The sequence below is a fragment of the Vombatus ursinus genome, unplaced genomic scaffold (genome assembly GCF_900497805.2).
Source record: "Vombatus ursinus unplaced genomic scaffold, bare-nosed wombat genome assembly UNPS02014812.1, whole genome shotgun sequence".
NCBI lineage: Eukaryota > Metazoa > Chordata > Mammalia > Diprotodontia > Vombatidae > Vombatus > Vombatus ursinus.
In genome coordinates this window covers 14,454,395-14,476,679 of record NW_020954590.1, presented here as the reverse complement: position 1 = coordinate 14,476,679, position 22,285 = coordinate 14,454,395, and the positions used below count along the sequence as shown (strand labels likewise).

Sequence of the window (22,285 nt, the reverse complement as noted above, 5' to 3'; positions counted from 1 at the left end):
CATGAGCCTAGAAGTATAGTATTTGATAAGCACAGAGACCCCAGCTACTGCGTAAGGATGCAGTGCTCAACAAAAACTCCTGTGAAAACTGGACAGCAGGATGGCAGAAATTAGATTTAGACCAACATCTGCCACCAGATACCAAGATAAGCTTCAAATAGATGAATGAATTAGATATGGAAAAGGAAGAAATTTCCTTCCAATCTATTAATATGAAAATAATTCATGATGAAAAAATGGATAGAGAGGATTGTTCCTACAAACATTTTCTGTTCCCTTTTCCTGTTTTCATTAACGATACTTTGAGAAATGTATAGGCCAGGGATGGGGAATCTGCAGCCTCGAGGCCACATGTGGCTCTCTAGGTCCTCAAGTGTGGCTCTTTGACTGAGGACCTAAAAGGTCACATGCCACCTCGAGGCTGCAGGTTCCCCATCATAGTGTAGACCAATCTCATAAGAGCTTCATAGACAGATGATTTCTGATGTTTTCTCTTTTGACTTTTTTTTAAATGAAACCACTATTTGTGATCTTGTATCAAGAATGATAGACTTGGAGTCACAAAATACTAGGGTTCAAATCCCAGCTTTGCCATTTTCTAGCAATGCATCCTTGTACAAATCATCTCGATCTCTTAATTTCAGTTTCTTCCTCTGTAACTAAAGATAATACACTTGCAGTATTCCCCTCTCTTGTACTCTTTCCCGTAAACTCACCCTTCCTTTAAACTTCACCTTGGTGTCATCTTCAATTTCTCACTCTTATTTAGCCCACATATCAAATTACTGACAAATCTTGTTTGCTTCTCCATAACATCTCTTATATACACCCTTTTCTTTCCACTCACAAATTGATTGCCCTAATAGGGGCCCTTGTCTAGATTATTTCAATAGTCTCCTATTTAGTCCTCTGTCTTCAGGTCTTTCACTTATAGAACCTATCCTGCACATAGCACTTGTGATTTTCTGAAAAAGTAGATCTCACCATGTCAATAAACTCTGCTGTCTCACTTTTGCCTAGGGAATTAAACAACAATAACAGTCGACCTCCTTTGGTATTTAAAAATCCCTCAAAACCTGGCCTCTTTCTTCATCTCTAGTGTCTTAACATTTTAATCCTCTCCACATATTCTGTGATGCAGACATATTGAACTACTTGCTGTTCCTTACCATTAGCTCTCTGGGCACCTTTGCTCTGGCTCTCCTCCAGCCTAGAATCATCTCCCCTCCTCACCTCTGATTCTTAGGATCCCTGGTTTCTTCAAGACTTAGCTTAGGTCATTCTGATCAATATTTGGCCACTGGACCCAGATGGCTCTGGAGGAGAAAGTGAGGCTGGTGACTTTGCACAGCCCTCCCTCACTCAAATCAAAGTCAATTGCAAGTCATGTCATCATCTCCCTGATGTCATGGTCTTCTTCAACAACAAAGGACAAACCACAAGCACAGTTTAGGTTCCACCTACTGCAGAAGGCCTTTCTGATCCCCTCAACAGCTAGTGCTTTCCAACATGAAATGATGTCAAATGAAGTAAGCAGGGCCAGGAAAAGATTACCTTGTGTCTAGTTTGTACACATCATATATTTTCATATATGTTGCTTCATATGGTAGAATTTTTGAGTTCAAAGATAGCTAAATTTTTGTTTCTGTACCACCTGCACAAGGCCTGAAACACAGCATTTTGCATGTGTTGTTTGTTTGGATGCTCTTAGAATAACTTTCTTTAGCAAAATGTCATAATGCTGTCAGCTGGCTAATCTTATCCTTGTTGTTATTGTTGTTTTCTGAAGCAATATTTTATATCATCTTTCATCCTCCTCTACCAGAGTTTCAAGCACATTAACTTGTACTCTCAACTCCTTGTGCCCTTGACTACAATGTTGTTCCACTTGCAAAAATATTAAATGTTTATTGACTGAGGTGGTGTGTGGTCTGATAGAAATGATGACAGTCAGTGTCTTTACATTCTACACTCCTCTGCAATTAAGGAATTAAGTACTTGGCACACAATAAATGCTTCTTGAATTGAACTGAAATTATAATGAATAAGATTGTTGATAAGAGAAATGGACAAAAAGGAAGTTTTTCAGGGAGCTTTAATATATGCAAAGGACTACCTCAGGAAATAAAATTTAATAAAACACAGAACGAGGCAACATATTATGGGTAGCTTTTCAATAATTCATTCTGAAGTCTACTCCTACTAATTTTAAATCCAGCATGTGTAGCTGTAACATTTTTTAGGATGTCAGTAGAAACTAGAAATCTGTGAATTATTAGATTCTTTTAAAACAAAAAGTAAGTGCTGTAATTCTGTAGGTTTTTTTAATCTTTTTTTTTGCTTTTTTTTTTTTTTTTTTTTTTTGGTGAGGCAAACAGGGTTAAATGACTTGCCCAGGGTCACATAGCTAGTAAGTTTCAAGTGTCTTGAGGCCGGATTTGAGTCTGGAGCTCTATCTATTGTACCACCTTGCTGCCCCTGTAGTTTTTTTTTTAAATGCTTTGGATCATCACAGATTTCCTGATTTCCTACAATATGTTAAAAAAAGTCCATCCAAACCAAGGATTCTTTAATAGTTAGTTAGCCAGAATCATGTCATTTTCTCAGCTAATATGGATTAGAGATTATTTTCTATGTTTAGTTGAAATGATCACAGAACAAAATCTTAGAAATATTCCAATTATTAGAGTGAACCTCCATTGTGAAGATTTAATAGCAAATAGGTGTTGATAGTAAAGATTACAGATGCCAATGTTTTATTTTCTTTCTAATTTCTGACTTACATTTGTTAAAGGATTCTTCAGGGAATACACTTGAGATTTCTGGCATCAGCACATGTTTTACAAATCTGGAGGCATAAATACAGCACTCACTATAAATCAAAGTTCATATTTTCTAAATCCCCACATGGAAAATAGAAATGAAATTGTATTACTTTCAAGTGGTTTTAACTTGAAGAAAGGACAATTTAACTTGGATGTCAGAAAGACAGGTCATAATATTCCAGGAGTCAAAATAATTAGTCATATACCTGATACACTCAGAGGAGAATTCAGTGACTATGCAATCATTGCGTGATAGATATCTGTTCTTTTTACAAAGAACATTCTAAAATTGCCGCATGCCTAAGGGAATAATCTGGATAAACTGCTTGTGATTCCTAGGATTAAACATAAAATTCAAGTGGAGTTAACTAATAGGGAGAATAAGTGAATAGGAATAGCCCAAATTGAACTGAATGGTGAAGAAAGCAATAGGATGAATGAATGAAGGAGTATTTATTAAGTATTTACCATGAGCAGAGCACTACGCTAAGCACTGGGGATAAAATTGGAAAAAAACAAAACTTTTCCTGCTTTCAAGGAGTGTACAATCTAATGGGGGGTGTGGAAAAAACTTGTAAAAGATTTCAGCTTCTAGTCAGATAGAAAGGTTCTCAAGATGGAGAAAAGCAAATGTTGACACATCATCTTTAAATGTTATTTCCTCTAATAAAATCCTATCAGTTTCTGATACTGAGCCATTTGACTATGCCATGGACTTTGGTGTAGGCAACTTTCTTTTCAGGTCTTCAGTAGCTGTGGCTTCAATACTTTTATTTGTCCCATCACATCTTCATGGGGTGGACTAATTGTGGTAGGCTAGATTAGAAATAGGACAAGGTTCCAGGATGGGGTAAGGACAATTATAGACATTCTTGAGGTTCTTGGACTTATCTATCTTTCAACACCAGTTGTTCAATGATTGGCACTGGTAGCAGAACGGTGGGACCTTTTCCATTGTGATTTCTCTTCTCAATGATGTCTGAGAGGCCTCAGATGGAAGCAGGACCAGTCATCTATTCTAGATGATACTGCTAACTCTCCCAATCAGTCTGAGGGGAAGTTGTGGTCAAGAGGACCACATTGGTGGTTTGACTTATCTGGCTTAAGCTACCTCTTCTCTCCCATTCAGGTCACTTGCTACTTAAGTAAGAATGAAAGATTTAGAATTGAAAAGAACCTTGAAGTCATGTAGTTCAGCATCCCTTCCTTTTAAAAGACAATGAAACCAAGGTCCAGAAAGATTAGTGATTTTCCTTTATGCTCACATCATATGAGGTTCCATTGAAGGAAATGGGTATGAAAAACATCAATACAACAAAGATCAGGGTTCATGATAACTGCTTTCAACTCTTTGAAGGATTCCCATTTGGAAGAAGGACTACAATTACTCTGTTTAATTCCAGGTGACACAAATGAAAGCAATGCCTGGAAGTTGCAAAGAAGCAAATTTGGGTTTTATTTTGGAGGGGGAAAATAGAGAGGGGAAAAAAATCTGCCTAACAATTAGAATGATCCAACAGTGGAATGGGCTTCCTCAGCAGGTGGCAGATCTCCCTCCCACTTCCCATCTACACCGAAGAACTTTAAGCAAAGGCTGGATAATTCCGTGTCAGGTTGTGTGTAAAGGGCTTTCTTATTCAGGTATGGGATGGAGTAGATGATTTCTGAAGCACCTTCCAACTTGGATATTCTAATCTTGTGATTTTAAGATGCTGCTACATTGGGACCCAGAGAAATGTAAAAATAAATAAATAAATAAAACCTAGAGAAAGACCACCAACACATTATTGGATCCTCTAGAGAGGATTTCCAGTGGAATATGGATAAGAAAAGTACAGTAAGAAAGGCATTGATGAGTTGCAGTCTGAACCAATGAAGAGACTCACTGAAGCAATTAAATAATAGATCTGTTGATGTAATGAAGTCATAAGTAGTAATTTGTTTGGGGGAAGTTCACTCAGAGGTACAATGCCCTTCTAAGAAAAGACTACTTCAAAAGTCTACAGTATATTCTGCCAATTAGTTATTTTATATTGTCAATTGAACCCTAATAATTCCTTTACAATAGAAGTATAAAAGTAAAATATGAAATGAATACAATGATAATTAAAATAGCAGCAAAATAAGACCACGTATTTTAAATCTACCTCAAGTCAAGTTAACAAACATTTATTAAGTATCTACTATGTGTCAGATGCAGTTGCAAGGTTACAAAGATAGGGATGCTAGGGATACAAAGAAAGTCCAAAAAAACAAACCAAAACAAAAAACCCAAAATTCAAAAGGTAAAAATACTACTTTAACAGAACAAACACATTTTATAAGGTGAATTATACTGGATCAGAAAAAAGCAGGAAATTCTATAATAATATATACCCTAGTCCTATTTCTACAGGCTTAAAAAAAGGGCTGCATCTGATGACAGAAGACTGCTATTTCAAATCAGGGACCCATTAATCTCTGACCCATTCTTCAGTCATGAGATAGCAAAGAAGAGGGTGAAGTTATAAATTATTTACTTCATCACCAGATAATGGACTCTGGACAGGTAAACAGGGATTTCCAACTAACTGTTTTTTTGTTTTGTTTTGCTTTTAAAAATTATTTATTTAATATCTTTATTTCTACGTGAATGACACATTTCCTCTAGTAAAATCCTTTGTAACCAGTAAGTATATTCAAGCAAAACAAACATATTGGCTACCCCTGAAAATGCAAGCTTTATTCTGTATCCCTAGTCTACCATTTCTCCGTCAAAAAAATAAGAGACATTTTTGACTATCAGTAAGTTTTCTGAAGTCATTACTGAGTAATGAATTGAGTTATTAATTTGTCTCTCAATAGTGTTCTCCCTTACATTAGTGTGATCATTATATAAAATGTTCTATTCATTCTGCTTATTTTCTTTTGCATTAGTTCATGTGCTTTTTCAAATTTATCTTATTTATATTTGTTATTTCTTAGGACTCAATAATCTTCCATTACATTCATAGATTCAGGACTACCCCCACCTTGACTGAGGACATCTAGTTCAACTCACTCATTTTATGGATAAAGGAACTAAGACCCAAGGAAGTTAACTGACTTGCCTAAGTCAAACCAGAAGTAAGAGGAAGAATGATGTTTTGAACCAATGCCCTCTGATTCCAGTGTTCTTTAATTGATAAGTACCAGTTAGTTCCTTGCTATTAAAAAGTGCTGCTATGAATGTTTTTGTAAATGTGGAGCACTTCCCACTGTCTTTGATATCCCTACTGTACATGACTACTAATGAAATCTCTGGGTCAAGAGGCATATGTAGTTTAGTAACTTTTAGTATAATTTCAACTAGCTTTATAGAATAGCTGGACCAATTCATAGTTAAACCAACAATATATCAACATGTACATTTTCCTATAGTCCCTCCAACATTTGATAAAGTGACAAAAGACCAACAAGTAATCAATTTCTATAACAAACTTCACTTCTTCCCTCCTAGTCATTTATATTTTTGGACACTCGCCTTTTCCGCCCCCACCGTCCTTCTCTAAAGCGTGCCTGTCAAAAGACAAAATCATTAAGCAAAGATTTCCCTAAAAAGATCTCTCTTCCATTCCTCAATAGGAATTCTGCCTTTGATAGAGAACACAATTGTACATGTGGTATAAACAGAAGAGAAAAAACAAAAAAACAACTCCTTATATTCATACCTGCTGGGTTGCAGGGGATTTAAATGCACTTTACTTGTTCTGAACACTTACTACTAATCATCTCTAATGATAATAATATAGAACTTCTTGACAAAACTGAGACTTTATTAACAAAATACAGCATTGATATAAACCTGAATTGTTGTTTACAGCATGAATTGTAATTGTATTTATTTGTATGAATAAGCAGCAGTAGAAAATGTATATATTAAGCTCAGTGATCATTGCTCATAAATTATTTTGTTTTAATTACCAAATCTCAAAACTTTTTTCTAAAAGAATGTTCAGCATACTGGTTCCAGAATGTGGTTAGATAACACCACCTTTTCAAGTAAACAAATGAAAGTAGGATACAATATGCAAAACCTCACATTTCCTCCTGAAACAAGAAAGATGGATAAGGACACCTACCTGTGCACTCCACTATTGCACATGATGACGTGGCATGCTCCTAGCCTGTTGCAGAGTTCTGAAGAAACTGACAGCAATCCAACTCCTGAGGCACTGCATGCTGTGTAAGCACAGGCCGCTGTTCGTTTGGATCTAATGAATGAGATTACCAGGCGATAAAGTTCATCCAAAGCATTCAGAGGTCTCATGAGCTGCAGGAGAAAACAGACATAAAGAAAGGCAAATATGTTTCATCAAGAGACATTTTGCTACTACGGTGTCTTTCTGTGTTTACTAAATGGGCTAGAAAGAAATGTGCTATTCTACTCTTCTGAGATGACAGACTGGATAATTCAAATACTATCATTGAATAAATCAAAATTATCCCACTGTCTTAAGACAAAATTAAACAGGTTAGAAACATGGTGTATTTAGCTGACAAAGAAATATTAACCTAAAATTTATCTCCTTTTACCTTATCTATATAAGCAGCTTTTGATGTGGAGTTAGGAGGTGAATTTGACTTGTCCAGGTAGAAAGCCCTAAAAGAATCCAAAAGAGGAAAAGAAGTTATTGTTTAGGAAATGTTAGGCAATCTTTAAAAAAAAAAAAAGATTACATATACTTTTTTACTCTTCTTGTTTACTTTGTGTTTAAAGAAACTGGGAATAAACAGGTGCTATGGTAAATAGAATGGGAGAGTAATAAATATTGTTTCTTTAAAAGTAACTATTAAATTTTCAAATTCCCAAGATAACATGTATCCATGTAGCCATGGGGAAAATCCCCCCACCCCATGTTACCTTATTACACAATGGGTATGCCTGGAGATAACCTTGTATCCAAGAGCTCAGTACTTGCTACTCAGATTTTCCCAGGGTCTAAGTTACCTATTAGTCAGAAATAATAATGGAAGATTCACTTGTCCTTTTAGTTAGAAAAATAATATTCAGTAAGTTCTTTACTAATTCAAACCATGGTCAAAGCCAGCCTAACATGCAAGCTATACACTTGGATCTTGGAAGATGACAAATTCAGCATATGGCACAGTGCTGCCCTCCTGAGACCATGAAGGGCCATCCAGGACAAGGCACAGGAACCTCTCTGGAATAAAATTACCTAAACTTACAGGAAGCATCTTGAGTACAAATCAACTTCTGAATGCTCCCTGAATTTTAACACACTAATCAGTAGTAGATTCCCTTGTCTTAGACTGACTCAAAACTCATCAAAGTCCTTATTTCCATCTCTTGGATAATGGTGTCCATAAAACCTCTGGTAACTGAGTCAGACCTTAGTATGTCATCTTGCTTCCAAATGTGGCCTGATTGTCACCATTTACCCTCTGGTAAGTTTATCCTTCCGCCTTGTGGGTTTTTCCTTAATTGCTAGTAATCCTGCCTTAGTTGGCACATGACAATAGATTAATTTTTTGAATATTTTAATCCTTTCAATTTTAGAGATGTGGCTTTTTTACATCTATAAGACAGCTATTTTTCATGTTAAAGAGGTATATGATAATTTGAAATTTTGATATCGGTAAACACACTTTGAATTTCCAAAATAAGATGCTCTGAAGTAGAAACTCAATTAATATTTACTGATGTATCTACAGAACAAAAAGGCAAAAACCCTATTCTCCAAAAAGTTCTCATTATGGCAAAAAGATGATGCAGGATTCTCAAAGACTATACATGACAAGTCTTGCTAAGCTGAAAAGGACTCAAGTATAGTTCCAAAAGGAGCCTCTGTCTATTGAAGAAAAGCCTAGTTAATTTTGGAGGGGCTTTTCACCAATAGACTTGCCCTTAATTTATGAATCTATTGGCCAGGGCAATCCACAAAACAAAGTAAAATACAAAATATGCCTCAGTCCTGTGGCTCCCTCTTTTACTTCAGCAAGGATAGTAGCAACAATCAGAAAATGCTAACAAAAAAAAAAAAACCAAAACACATAGATTCTAGGTCATCTAGAAACTCTAAGAAATTTTTTAGTACTAAACATGAGATCCTTCTCAGATGACCAACATGCTTATATACTCTTGCAGGAAATGAAATATATCAATATTTATATGCTCACTAGAAATGAAACCAGAAGACATCAAGAAGTGGCAATTAAATTGAAGGATGATTCTCAGATTCCCTGAGGAGAGGCTAATAAAGAAGTTACCGATGCTGGTTTCATTGTATACCTAAAGGCAACAAGAAGGAACACTTAGTATTACAATTAGTCATTTCACCTTGTATTGTTAATAATGAGCCAAAGAAAAAGACAACCATGAAAATAATTATAGTTTATGAACCTACACGTCTTGCAGTGGATGAAAACACAGAGATATCCTCTGAAGATTTTCACAGGTTTCTCCAAGATAATTCAATATATACAACTGAGGAATTTATAGTACATAGATAAAGAATGTCAATTCTCCCAGAGGAGGGGAGAGGTTGGTCACAACCATCAGCCCCTTCCTTTCCCCTCAGGACACAGGCCAGTCCCATTACAACATTCTAACACATCCAGCCTACAAGTGATGCATGCTTGCCTTCCAGATACATTGACATTTAGAGTTCTAAAGGAAAAACATTGAAAAATATAATGGAAAATGGTGTGGGATTAAGAGATGAAGGAAGCCAAAAAGGAGGGAGAATCAAAATGGGAAGACCTTTTGGGATGCTACTGCAATAGTCTTGCTAAATGGTAATGAGGGTATATCACAAATGGGGAGCAGCAATGGGAATAAAGAAGAGAGAAACATGAAAAACGTTACAAAATCAACAGGATTTAGTCATTGACAGGATATATATATATGTATACACACACATATATACATACTATATATACACACATATAAAAAAAGTCATGCTTTAAACATGGAAGACTGGGTTAATTATGGTGTTACTGACAAATACTGAAATGAGAATAAGAAATAGGTTTAGGAGAAAGCTTAATTTGGCCATTCTCAGGTCATATAACTAGAAGTTAAATTGGAGAGCCAGAATTTTTAACACACAATTCCATGATTCTTGTATGGAAATTTGCCAATGTACAGAAAGTGAAGGGAACATTAATAATAAGACTATATCAGGGGAAAAAATGTTTCAGAGCTGAACCCAGCTAGTTAAATCACTTGTTACAGTTGAGGCTTCTCTAAACCTTGAGGCACTTGGAGAAAAATGTGTTATATAAATACTTACCAAAGATCATTATCACCTCCTCAGGATACTGCAGTACACCAACCTGACATTACTGCTGACTAAGTTCAACTACATCTAAAACAGAGCTTTATAAACCTTAAAGTACTATGTACATGGGGCTTTTTGTGATTACTATATTGAGCATACTCTTATTTCTTTCAGAAAGTCCCATTCCCTTCCAAAACTCACTGTTGCTGACTCAGTTAAAAGAATCATGTTGATCTCATTCTGTTATTTTCTATTAGGTTGAGTTGGCAGAACTTTCAAATTTGCAGATAAAAAAAGATGAATTCAAGATGTGAAGAGTTCATGGGAGAAAAGTTTTATGGCAGTTTTCAATTAAATTCAACTCAAATTGGGTGTTGGGTGTATGAACGTGAAAAATGGCAGTCTCTGCCAATTAAGGAGATTGGGGTGTAGTGGATTGGGGATAACACCATGTAGACAAAAAAAATTGAAACAAAATAGAATGGAATAAAGACCAACAAGAGGTCCAGGTAATATTCTGCAAGAAAATTTGTTAAGGGGAAAATCATTTTTCAGCTGAGAGGATGAAAGAACATGTCAGGGAAGAAGAACCTCAACTAGACCTTAAGAGAAAAGAATTACTCCACATGTAGAGAGGTGGAGATACTATATTTCAGGCAGCTTGCAAAAATGCACAGAGATATGAAGAGGTAGCATGAAACTAGAGAACCACTTCATTAGAATGTTGGATGGATGAAGTAGAGAACCTTAAATGCCAGGGTAAGAAGTTTTTATTTTATCCTATGGGCAATAGGGAGCTCATGAAGGTTCTTAACAGGTCGCTAGCATAGTCAGATCTATGATTTAGTAATTGTAATTTGTTTTTTTTTTAAGGCTTAAAGTCTTTTTTTCAATATATTTTGGTTAATTTCATTAAATATTTCCCAATTACATGTAAAAAATTTAAACTTTTTTTTTAATTTTGAGTTCCAAATTCTCTCCCTCCCTCCTGCCCCAACCAACTTCTTGAGAAGGCGAGCAATTTGATAAGGATTATATATGTGAATATATATATATAGAAAGATTAATTTGGCAAGCATTTATTGTCCAGCCAAACTTGTCCACTTGCTGTTTTCCATACATGAAATTCTTCAGCCTCTTGTCTCTGAGCCACTGCAAGGCTATCCCTTACTACTGGAATGTAGTTCTCTTCTGGAAGAGAAGATGGATGCTGGGGGTGGGGGGTGACCCATGTTTGGGGATTTGTGGGACATAACAATGGAAAGACAAGGTAGAAAGTGGAAAATGGCGACCTGTTGAAATGATTAATTATAAAATCAGGACTACAAGCAGGAGGTGAAGCTAGCAGAGGGGTTTGAGGGGAAGGGGCAGAGAACAGGAAGAACAAAGGGACCAGAGATCAAGATGATGATGAACAGTAGGTCCAAAAGGGATGAAGTTATAAAAGAGGTGGAAGGATGAGGGATGGTTGTCAGAGAGAAGATTTCAGACTTCAGGATAACGGAGAGAAGCAGCTCTGAGCCACAGTAAGTGGCTGAGGAAGTGTAAGTGAAGAGGTCATGGGAGGTGAGGAGGCTAATAAATTAGGAGGCCAGAATGTTTAAAGAGATCATCAATATGCATAGTCAAGTCATTAACAGTGATGAAAAAAATTGAGGTGGAAAGGAAGTCTGTAAGCAAGGTGGTACTTAATTACTGAGGAAAGTTGAAAAGTATTCTTCAGGCCCATATATAACTGAAAAAAGGAAGATGGAATTGGATGATAACTGCAAAGGAGAAGTTACTGAGGGATGGAAGGGTCAGAAAGTATTTGTGGGGAATAAGAGATACTCCTCCTGTCCCTGTGAGTTAGGTGACAGTACTAGAAATTATTTAAAATGTTATTGCTCTGTATTTGTCATTATGTTTTTCTAATTATCAGGCATTTTTCTCCTTCCCATCCCCAACTCCAGTAGGAAAAAAAAACAAACAAGAAAATAAGAACCCTTTTATGCATAATCAATGAAAATAAATTCCCACACTGACCATATCCAAAAGCATCTGTCTCATTTTATATATGTAGCACTTTATCTTTTTGACATGAGGTAGGTAGCATTCTTCTTCATCATCAGTAAAAGGCTGCTTCTTAAGGAAAAGCAATTCCATCTTTTCTATATGACTATATCACATGACTGAAACAAAGATTTCCTTAAATATGTGATAACATGCACAGTATATTCTAAAAAAAAAAAAAACAAAAAACAAAAAAAAGCATAAAATAATTCCTGCCACATAATCATAAAGCTGTTTACTAAATATGGAACTGTATTTTTATTTGAAATTTGAAGAACAAATCCTCAGAATGGGAAAAAGAAAAACAACCATACATTAATAGATCACAAAGACAATGATGAGAAAATGTAGCAACCTGTACGCTATAAGGGTACATACAATTAATTTGTTATTTAAATGCAGTTATAATTACTTGTTAATCTACAGGACTAGAACTTGAAGGTTTATGATGCATTTAAAGAAAAAAAAACCAAACTAAATGCTTCCTAGAGAAGATAATTCCCATCAGGAAGAGACAGCTTAGCCAGAAATTCTACTAGCTTCCTAAGGTTATAGCTTTTTATAAAACTCCAGTATTTCTCAGAGTATGACAATCCGTGGACAGCAAATAAATTTCTAAAGCACTTCACTTAATTACAAAAGGCTTGTTATGCTCCTTAATCAAACTTTATGGGAAAAGTTAATGGGTATATTGGCCTTGATCCAAAGCAGGACAAGAGTTTATTATGCTTTTGAAGTGAGCAAGAATGAAGTCATAGCACTCTGAATATACTAAATATTATTAGGACTTCTGAGAGTCCTACTGCTGCTTTTTATAATCTCTAATAGATAACTCTTCCATAATTCAGGCATATAGTAGGAGAAATTTGTTGTTCCACTCTCTGACTTTTTTTTCTCAACTCACTGTACTATGTAAAATCAAATTGCATAAAATATCTTTTATTTGACAGATTTTTCATGAAATTCTACAGAATGTATTATGAAATAACTTAAGACCAAGATAATTACACTGCATATATAACATTACAGAGGAAGATAAAGACATTCTCTGAAAAGTCTGGCCATGTGCAGTAGGACATTAAAGGACACAGAAGAAAATGCACATTAACTAAGAGACAGAGATGTTTGAATCAATGGTTTAGTAAGGAGAAAATTTTACAAATGAAAATAATCAGCTGGTACCAATCAGCAAGACCATGACAAAGTGAACAAGGAAGTGATGATGCTCAAATGGAAAGAGAGAAATAAAATCTATAGGGAACACAGAGATAAGCATTGGGAGATACCTGAATGCTAATGAGCCTAAGAACCAGGAAGAGTAATACTAAAGGATGCTTTCATATACATGTGATGTGAAGATTATTATTTATAGCTCTATGGGATCAGATCACTTCTCCTTGAATGGTCAGGATCATGAGGCATAGCCTTTGAAGGGAACTGGGATAGAAACTAGAATTCTGATTTCATTAGTACAGGAACTCCCAGATGAGGATTTGCACCTTCTCTTCAATTAATAATCTAGAGCAGGGGTGGGGAACCTGCGGCCCCGAGATCACATGTGGCCTTCTAGGTCCTTGGGTGAGGCCTTTTGACTGAATTCAAGTTTTACAGAACAAATCCTTTTATTAAAGGGATTTGTTTTGTGAAGTTTGGATCCATCATCATCAATCATCATCATCATCATCATCATCATCATCTCTCCCTCCCTCTCTCTCTCTCTGTCTCTGTCCTTCAAACTTTCTTTAACAACCTTTATCAACTGGCTTGTCCCTTTCTGCTTATAAATATGTCCAAGTTTCCCCAACTATTAAAAATGAAAACCAATATAAAAATCACACACCTCTTCCATAACATCCTCAAGCTATCACCTCCACATTCCTTCTCTCTTTCACAATCAAACTCCTAGAAAAATCCATCTGTACTTTCTGCCTCAACTTTTTCCTCACATCCCCATCATTTCTTAAGCCTTCAATCAGGCATCTAAACCTAACACTTGACTGAAGCTGTTCTTTCTAAAGTTACCAATGGTCTCAAATACTAAATTAAAAAAACGTTTTCTCAGTCTTCATCCTTCTTGAGGAAAAGTAGATCATAATAAGTACTAGATCTGGAGTCAGAGACGTTAGGTCAAGTAAAATCAAGTCAAGAAGCATTTATTAACTGCTTACCATGTGCCAGACACTTTAGTAAGTATTGGGGATACAAGTACAAGCAAAAAGACAGATAGGCCCTGGCCATCAAGGAGTTTACATTTTAATAGGAGAAGATGACACATACAAGGGGGCTGAAAGTCAGGGTTTAGGAGGAATAGGATCTCCACACAGGGAGTTGGTTAAGTTACTTAAAGTACCTTAGTTAAGGTATTTAGTTAGTTAAGGTATTTAAAGAAGTTACATTCAAATCCCAGTTCTGTCACAATACTTGGGTGGCCTGGGCAAGTCATTTAAGCTCTCTCAATAGTAAAATGAGAATGTTGGATTAGATGACCTCAAAGGGCCTCTTCCGTTTGTAAAAATCTATAATCCTATGATCTCTCTGCAGCTTTTGCCGCTGTTGGCCACTTCATCCCTTCTCCTTTGTCAGTTTTTCATGACACTGCTTTCTCCAGGTTCTCCTTCTGATGAAAATTTCTTAGTTTCCTTTATGGAGTCAGTAGTAAATCTACGGCCCATCTCCTAATAGCTTTAAGCTAGGCTCTTTTCTCTTTCTTCTCTGTGCTCTCTCCAGAATCTCATCAGTTTTTATTGTTCTAATTATCATCTACACAAAGATACCTCTCAAGTTTAAATATCGTCATGTCCCTCTCTTCAACTATAGTCCTGCCATCAACAACTTCTTTCTGTATATCTCAAATTCAGCATGCCCAGTTCATTATCCACCCCCCACTAAACTGACTCTTCTGTCTAACTTTCCTATTCCTGTTGAAGTGTTCTTACTATCATCCTTCTGGTTAACCAGATTTAAAACCTTGAAGCTACCCTCAACTTTTCAGTGTTGTACCCTGAATATAGAATCAGTTGACAAGTTTTGTCAACTATAGCTCCATGACATCCTTCATATCCATCCTCTTCTTTCCCACCACCCTAATTGTGGCCCTCATCACCTCTTGCCTGGAATCCTGGAAAAGTATCTGAATTAATTTCTCTGCTTCCAGTTTCTCTTCTCCCCAATCCATCTACCATAAAGCTGACAAAATAATCTCTCTAAATAAAAGTCTGAATATATAACTCCCCTGCTAAATTTGCTTTGTACATTCTTCCTCATGCCTAGAAGGTTCTCTATTCTCATAATCACCTCTGGAAAGAACCTGTTTCCCTCAAGTTTTAGCCCTGGGTCTATTTTCTAAAGAAAGCTTTTCCTGATTCTACACAGTTATTAATACTCTCAAATCCACCACCACCCAAATTACTTTGCATTTCTTTTGTATATATTTTGCATTTGCTCAACTTCTCACATGCTATTTCTCCATGTTGGTAGAATGCAAGCCCTTTGAAGGCAGATGCTATGTCATTTTTGTATTGGTATCCTCAGCACCTAGCAGAGTTCTTTAAATTGCACACATAGCCTCTTGATAATGGAATACATTAATGACAAATGAACATAATGGTCAGAGTGTAAGGCGAAGAAAATTTATTAGCATCTTGACCCCCAACTTCCTTGTCATGAATGAAAAACTTAACTGCACTGGGATAGCAAATAGTCATTGTCATTTATAAAAATTTTAAGTTTGAAATTTTACTTTAACCTCACAAAAACCTTGAGAAGTTGGTAGTACAAGTGTTATTAGCTCCATTTTTACACATGAGGAATCAGGCTCAGGATGATTAAGTGATTTGCCCCAGATCACACAGCTACCAAGAGGCAGAGCAGGCATCCAAGCCCAGTTCTTTAAACCTAGTGTTGTCTTTTTTCCTACTCCCAATATCTTAAAACAATGGTGAAAACATGGCATGACTATTAATAAATCTTTGAAATTTGGCTGGTGATCTTTGCCCCCACCAAGCAAGTATCAGAACATCTTGACAGAAATTTGTGTCAGGTATATGTTTATTATTCAGTTACTACACTTGCATTTTGACAGTGATTTCTTGGAAGGACCTAGATCAAAAAGAGCAAAAACAGGGGCAAGATTATTTATTTATCAAAGGTTTTTTCCCCCTTTCCCCTTGTGTCCCAGTGAAAGTTAATGCTAATGAAGAAGGAATACATTACTAGTGCAATAGATAACACAATCATATATCTTCACTTTTACCTATTGGTAAGTACAATAGAATTACAGAATTTTATAGTTGGAAGGGATCTCAGAAGCCAGCTAATCAATACATTAAAAAGGAATCCCCTGCACAACATACTCTACACATAGTCACCCAGCCTTTACTCAAAGACCTCTCATAACAGGCAATCCCTGTCTTATGAGGCAATCTATTCCATTTTTTTTTTTTAGTAACTGGGATTATTAGCAAGTTTTTCATTACAACAAACTCACACTTCCTCTTTGTAGCTTCCACGAGGGCAGTTAGGTGCTGCAGTGGATGGAGTGGTAGGCCTGGGGGAGGGAAGACTCATCTTCCTGAGTTCAAACCAGCTTCAGACACTTACTAGCTGTGTGACACTGGGCAAATCACTTAACCCTGTTTACCTCAGTTTCTTCATTTGTCGAATGAGCTGGAGAAGGAAATGGCAAACCACTCCAGAATCTTTGCCAAGAAAATCCCAAATGAGGTCACCAAGAGTCAGATACAACTGAACAACACCTAACTGTTCATAGTTCTTCTCTCTGGATTCAAATGGTAAAAAGTCTAATTTCTCTCCTACATGACAACCATTCAATTGCTTGAATATAGTTATGTTCATGCTGAATCTTCTCTTCCAGAGGCTAAGTACTCCCTTTTTCCTTCAGCTGTTTCTAATATGGACATCTGGTAGTAGAAATAGTGTTGGGTTGGGAATCAGAAGATCTGGTTTCAATACTTCCACCATATGCTTCCTTATAATCTGTTACCTGGTTTGAATTTTGTCAAACCTTCCTAGACTTGAATTACCTCATCAATAAGATGGTTAGACTAGTGCTTCTTAAACTAGGCAGCCCACAGTTTAAGAAGTGCTGAAGGGGTCGTGAGTGACCTGGGCTAGAGGTGATCTAGATCTAAATCCATGAGCCTAAAGGACTTCAGAAATCATCTAGTCCAACTCCTAAGTTACACAAGAGAGAATCACTGAGTTGGAAGGAACCTTAAAACCCATGTGGTCCAACCTACAGAGGAGGAAACTGAGGCCTAGAGAGATGAAGTAACTTTTGTAGAGTCACACAGGTGGCAAAGTGAGGATTTATATATAGTTCATCTGACTTTAAACCCAGTGTTGTTTCTACTATATCAATGAAGTTTCCAATTCTTCTGCAGGGACATAGTTTTGATATTTTCTGGTCCTCCTTGATTTGCAATAGAAAAATCAGTTCTCTGTTTTCCTAAAATTCACTTTGTTCCACTCTGATATTTAAAATTTCTCTTAAGTTCTTTTTGTGTTTCTTCTCTTGGCTATTATTACAGTTATCTATTCTCACAACTGCCACCTAGTGGTAGGTTACTGATCATCAACAAAGTCCTTAGCCATTACCTAAAAAATATTCTGTTAAGAGGCTTTGGGGATGGGGTGAGGGAAGGAATAGCCACCTGTGGCTATTTAATAAAATGCTATCCAGATATGATTATTACGATTATTATGTAAAATTACATTGAGAACTTTTATGAAAATGTTGAAACAAAATGTTACAAATAATAACAAAATTATCAGACAAAATAGGCATCACAAGAAAGCTTGGAATTTTCCTATCAAATTGTTTTAATTAAGTGAAAAATTTTAAATGCTTCTCATGCATTAAATGACACATAATTTAAAAATATATATTTAGTTCCTCCAAATATTTAGTTCCTCCAAATATACAATATATATTTATCTCATTTTTAGAGATCTTTGTTATTCAGTCATTTTTCAGTCATATCCAACTCTTCATGACCCCATTTGGTATTTTCTTGGCAAAGATATTAGGGTGGTTTGCTGTTTCCTTTTCCAGCTTATTTTTACAGATGAGGAAACTGAGGCAAGCAGGGTTAAGTGACTTGCTCAGGGTCACACAGCTAGTAAGTTTCTGAGGCCACATTTGAACTCAGGTCTTCTTGACTCCAGGCCCAGCACTCTATCCACTGCACCATCTAGCTGTCCATTTAGAGCTCTGTAGTTAATATAATACACACACTCTCTCTCTCTCTCTACATATATATATGTATGTGTGTGTATATATATATATATATGTATGTATGTATGTATATGTATGGGTATGTGTGTATATATATATATGTAATATATACATAAAAAGAAGAATTAGAGACTATGAGACTACTAAAAATAGATTGCTGTAATTTAACCAAAAAGAGTATATTGAAAAAATAATTTGCCAAATATACAACAGAGTGATTACTCAGAAGGATTCTTAGATAATACCGTTCCCTTGTTCAGGTTTACAACTCATTAACAATTTAACAGGCAGGGAGACTTTAAGATAAAGTTTCTTCTTCACTTTAATTCCATTCCTCACCTTGGACACTCCATCTTTGTCTTTTGCACTAGTTATCCTTCCACTTCTCAAATGCCCTCTTTATCATCTCTGCCTCATAAATTTGATTTTTTCAAGTCCCAGCTCAAGCCCTTCAATTTGAATTCTTTCCTGATCCCCTTTCAATTGCTACTTCCCTTCCTTTCAAACTACCTTAGATTTAACTTTGTATTTGTCTGTACTTATTCTATTTATCTTTATTCTGTGTGTATACACACACACACACACACACACACACACACACATATATATATATATTAGTACAGATTGTTTAATTTTATTGCCTTTTTATCCCTTGTGCAGTGCCAAGGCACAAAATAGGCACCTGATAAATGCTTGTTGATTGATTAATAAATTAATTTCATAGGTGGTCAACATTTCCATTGGTAGACTGTATACTGCTGATGTCTTATTTATTTTTATATCTCCCTTAGCACTCATGACAGTGCCTTGCCTGTGGGAGATGCTCAATCAATGTTTGCTTAACAGAATATGAATCAGAAATAAAATTCACAGAGCATCACCTTCTGCAGTATTTCTCCCAGTGAGACACAGTGATGGTCAGGGGATAAATGTCTGCAGACATTGCCCCAGGTAAGCCTCATTACAGTCATGTTTTCACATTTCAGTGGAACTGTTATAAGACTCCAGAGTAGTTGAGGATAAAATGGATTTGAAACAAACATGGCTCTACATTTTTATATTGGGGTTTTAAAGTGGCATGACTGGAATTCTTTCTCTCTTTGTTGCCACTCCACTATTCAGAATTTCCCTTTTATGTTCAAGGGTACCACCTTCCTCCTAGTCACCTAGACTCAAAATCTAGGTGTCATCCTTGACTCCTCATTCTCCCTCATCCCCTAACTTTAGCTAAGTTCTGTCAATACGACCTTCATATCATCCCTCATACATGCCCCTTTGTTTCCTCTAACACTGCCACCACCCTAGTAAGGGTCTTTATTGTGTCCAGTCATTTCCAGTGACTTTCCCTTATATCTCTCCCTCCTCATCTCTGCTTCTTGACTTCCCTAGCTTCCTTCAAGTTCTAGCTAAAAGTATACCTTCTATAATTTAACTTTCCAGATCCCTCTTAAATCTAATGCCTTCTCTCTTGATTATTTCCACTTTACCCTGTACATGGCTTGTTTGTACTTAGCTGTTTGCAAGTTGTCTCACTGTGAGTCCTTCGAGAAAAGGGATTTTTTTTTAATATCTCTAGTACTTAGCACAGAGCCTAGCACACAGTAGGTGCTTAATAAATGTTTATTGACTGACAGTGACACATCTCCTTGCTGTTCCTCATGCAAGATACTCCATCTCTATACTCTGTACTTATTCACTTGCCATCCCCTATCCCAGGAATGCTCTCCCTCTTATCTCTGCCTCTTGGCTTCCCTGGCTTCCTTCAATTCCCAGCTAAAATTCTATCTTCTTTAAGAAGTCTTTCATGATTCCCTTTAATGCTAGGGCTTTCCCTCTGTTATCTCCAATTTATCCTATGAAACAAATTATCTATCTATCTATCCATCTGTCTAAATTTAATTCTACATAGGTGTTTGCATGTTATCTTCACCTTTTGACTGTGAGTTCCTTGAGAGCAGGGGAGATCCTGGAAGCCAAGATGGCAGCGCAGAGGAAGAAGCTAAGCTCTCCCAACATTCTCCTGCGAACAGCTTTAAAACAATGCCTCAAATTGAACTCTGGAGCAACAGAGCCAACAAAAAGTCAAGGTAAGACATTTTTCCAGCCCAAGAAAACTGAGAAGGAGCGGTCTATGACACAAAGGTCTGAGCAGACCTGAATTCCATGTGGTGGTAACATCGGCTGGGGGCTTGAGGGCAGCAATAGCAGTACCAACAGATTCAAGATCTCTCAGGCCAGTGACAGCAAGGGGATCTGGCAACTGGTCAGAAAGAGATTACAGGGTACCCTTGTGCTAGCCTTGGGCACAGGACAGGATGCTGTTTGTCACCTCCACTTGCTATACCCCCTTCAAAGTCACCAGGGTGAGAAGACCACTTGCAACACAAAGGATCAGGGACCTTGAGGAACAGTATCACTTTCTGTCCTAGGGGAACAAGGATGCTAAGGACCAATATTGCTTATAGCTGCAAGGAATAAGGGGCCCTTCCTAGGTAACAACCAGATGTAGACCAGGAAAGCAGTGACCACACCTCTCCCTGCATCACTCCAATCTGAAGCCACTGAAAACTTCGAAATACCCAAACTATCTCTGAAAACAGCATTGCAAAAAGAGTCTAAAGCTTGGGACAGTGTCCACCCACCCACATCTATAGAACAAAGTCCAACTTTAACACAAAGTTCAAAATCAAGAAATAGCTAGGGAAATGAGGAAACAACAATGACAAAAGTAATCTGGACATAAAAATCTACTGTGGTGACTAGGAAGGTCAAGACACAAACTCAGAAGAAAACAACATCAAAATAGTACAAAAAAAAGCTTCAAAGAAAAAAGTGAATGAGATACGATTTCAGTAAGAATTGCTGGAAGACCTAAAAATGAGTTTCATAATCTAATAAAAAAGGTGGAAGAAAAATTAAGTAAAGAAATGAGAACAAAATTAAGGAAAAATAATTAACTGCTCGGTAAAAGAGACACAAAAATACCGAAGAAAATAACACCTTAAAATTGGCTAAATGGTAAGAGGTATAAAACTTCATTGATGAAAATAAACTCCTTAAAAAAACAGAATTGGCCAAATGGAAAAAGAGGTACAAAGATTCACTGAAGAAAATAATTACTTAAAAATTAGAATAGGGTGAGTTGAATCTAATGGCTCCATGAGATATCAAGAAGCAATAAAACAAAGTCAAAGAATGAAAAACATAGAAGAAAATGTGAAATAATTCACGAGGGGAAAATCAAAAAAAAACCATAGGGGAAAATAACCTAGAAAATTGATAATGGAGAAATTGTTTAAGAATTATTAGACTGCAAGAAAGCCATGATCAAAGAAAGAGCCTAGACCTCATAGTTCAAGAAAATTTAAAGGAAAACTGTCCCAATATTCTAGAATGAGAGGATAAAACAGAAATTGAAAGAATCTATTGATCACCTCCTGAAAGAGATCCCAAAATGAAAACTCCCAGAAACATTATAGACAAATTCAAGAGCTCCCAGGTCAAAGAGAAAATATTTCAAGCACCCAGAAAGAAACCATTCAAATATTATGAAGGTACAGTCTGGATCACACAGAATTTAGCAGCTACCACAATAAGGAGTGGAGGGTTTAGGATATATTATTTGGTAAGGCAAAGGAGTTAGGATTACAACCAAGAATAATTTACACAGCAAAACACAGCATAATCCTTTGGGGGAAAAGATGAACATTGAATTAAAGGACTTTATTTAAAGCATTGCTGATGAAAAGATCAGAGATGAATAGAAAATTTGACTTTGAAATATTAGATTCAAGAGAAGCATAAAAAAGTAAACATGAAAGAAAAATCATAAGGGACTTAATAAGGTAAAAGCATTTACATTACTATATGGGAAGATGCCACATGTAACT

At 36.3% G+C, this 22,285-nt stretch overlaps 1 protein-coding gene across 1 annotated transcript in view; it reads right to left on the bottom strand.

Moving 5' to 3' along the window:
- Positions 1-22,285, bottom strand: part of LOC114054096 (phosphatidylinositol 3,4,5-trisphosphate-dependent Rac exchanger 2 protein) — a 385,890-nt gene that overhangs the window by 64,339 nt on the left and 299,266 nt on the right. The window contains exons 37-38 of the mRNA XM_027877210.1: positions 7,380-7,446; positions 6,926-7,116 (exon numbers count right to left, since the gene is read on the bottom strand). Coding sequence (XP_027733011.1) covers positions 6,926-7,116; positions 7,380-7,446 — 258 coding nt within the window. The remainder of the gene's footprint in view (positions 1-6,925; positions 7,117-7,379; positions 7,447-22,285) is intronic.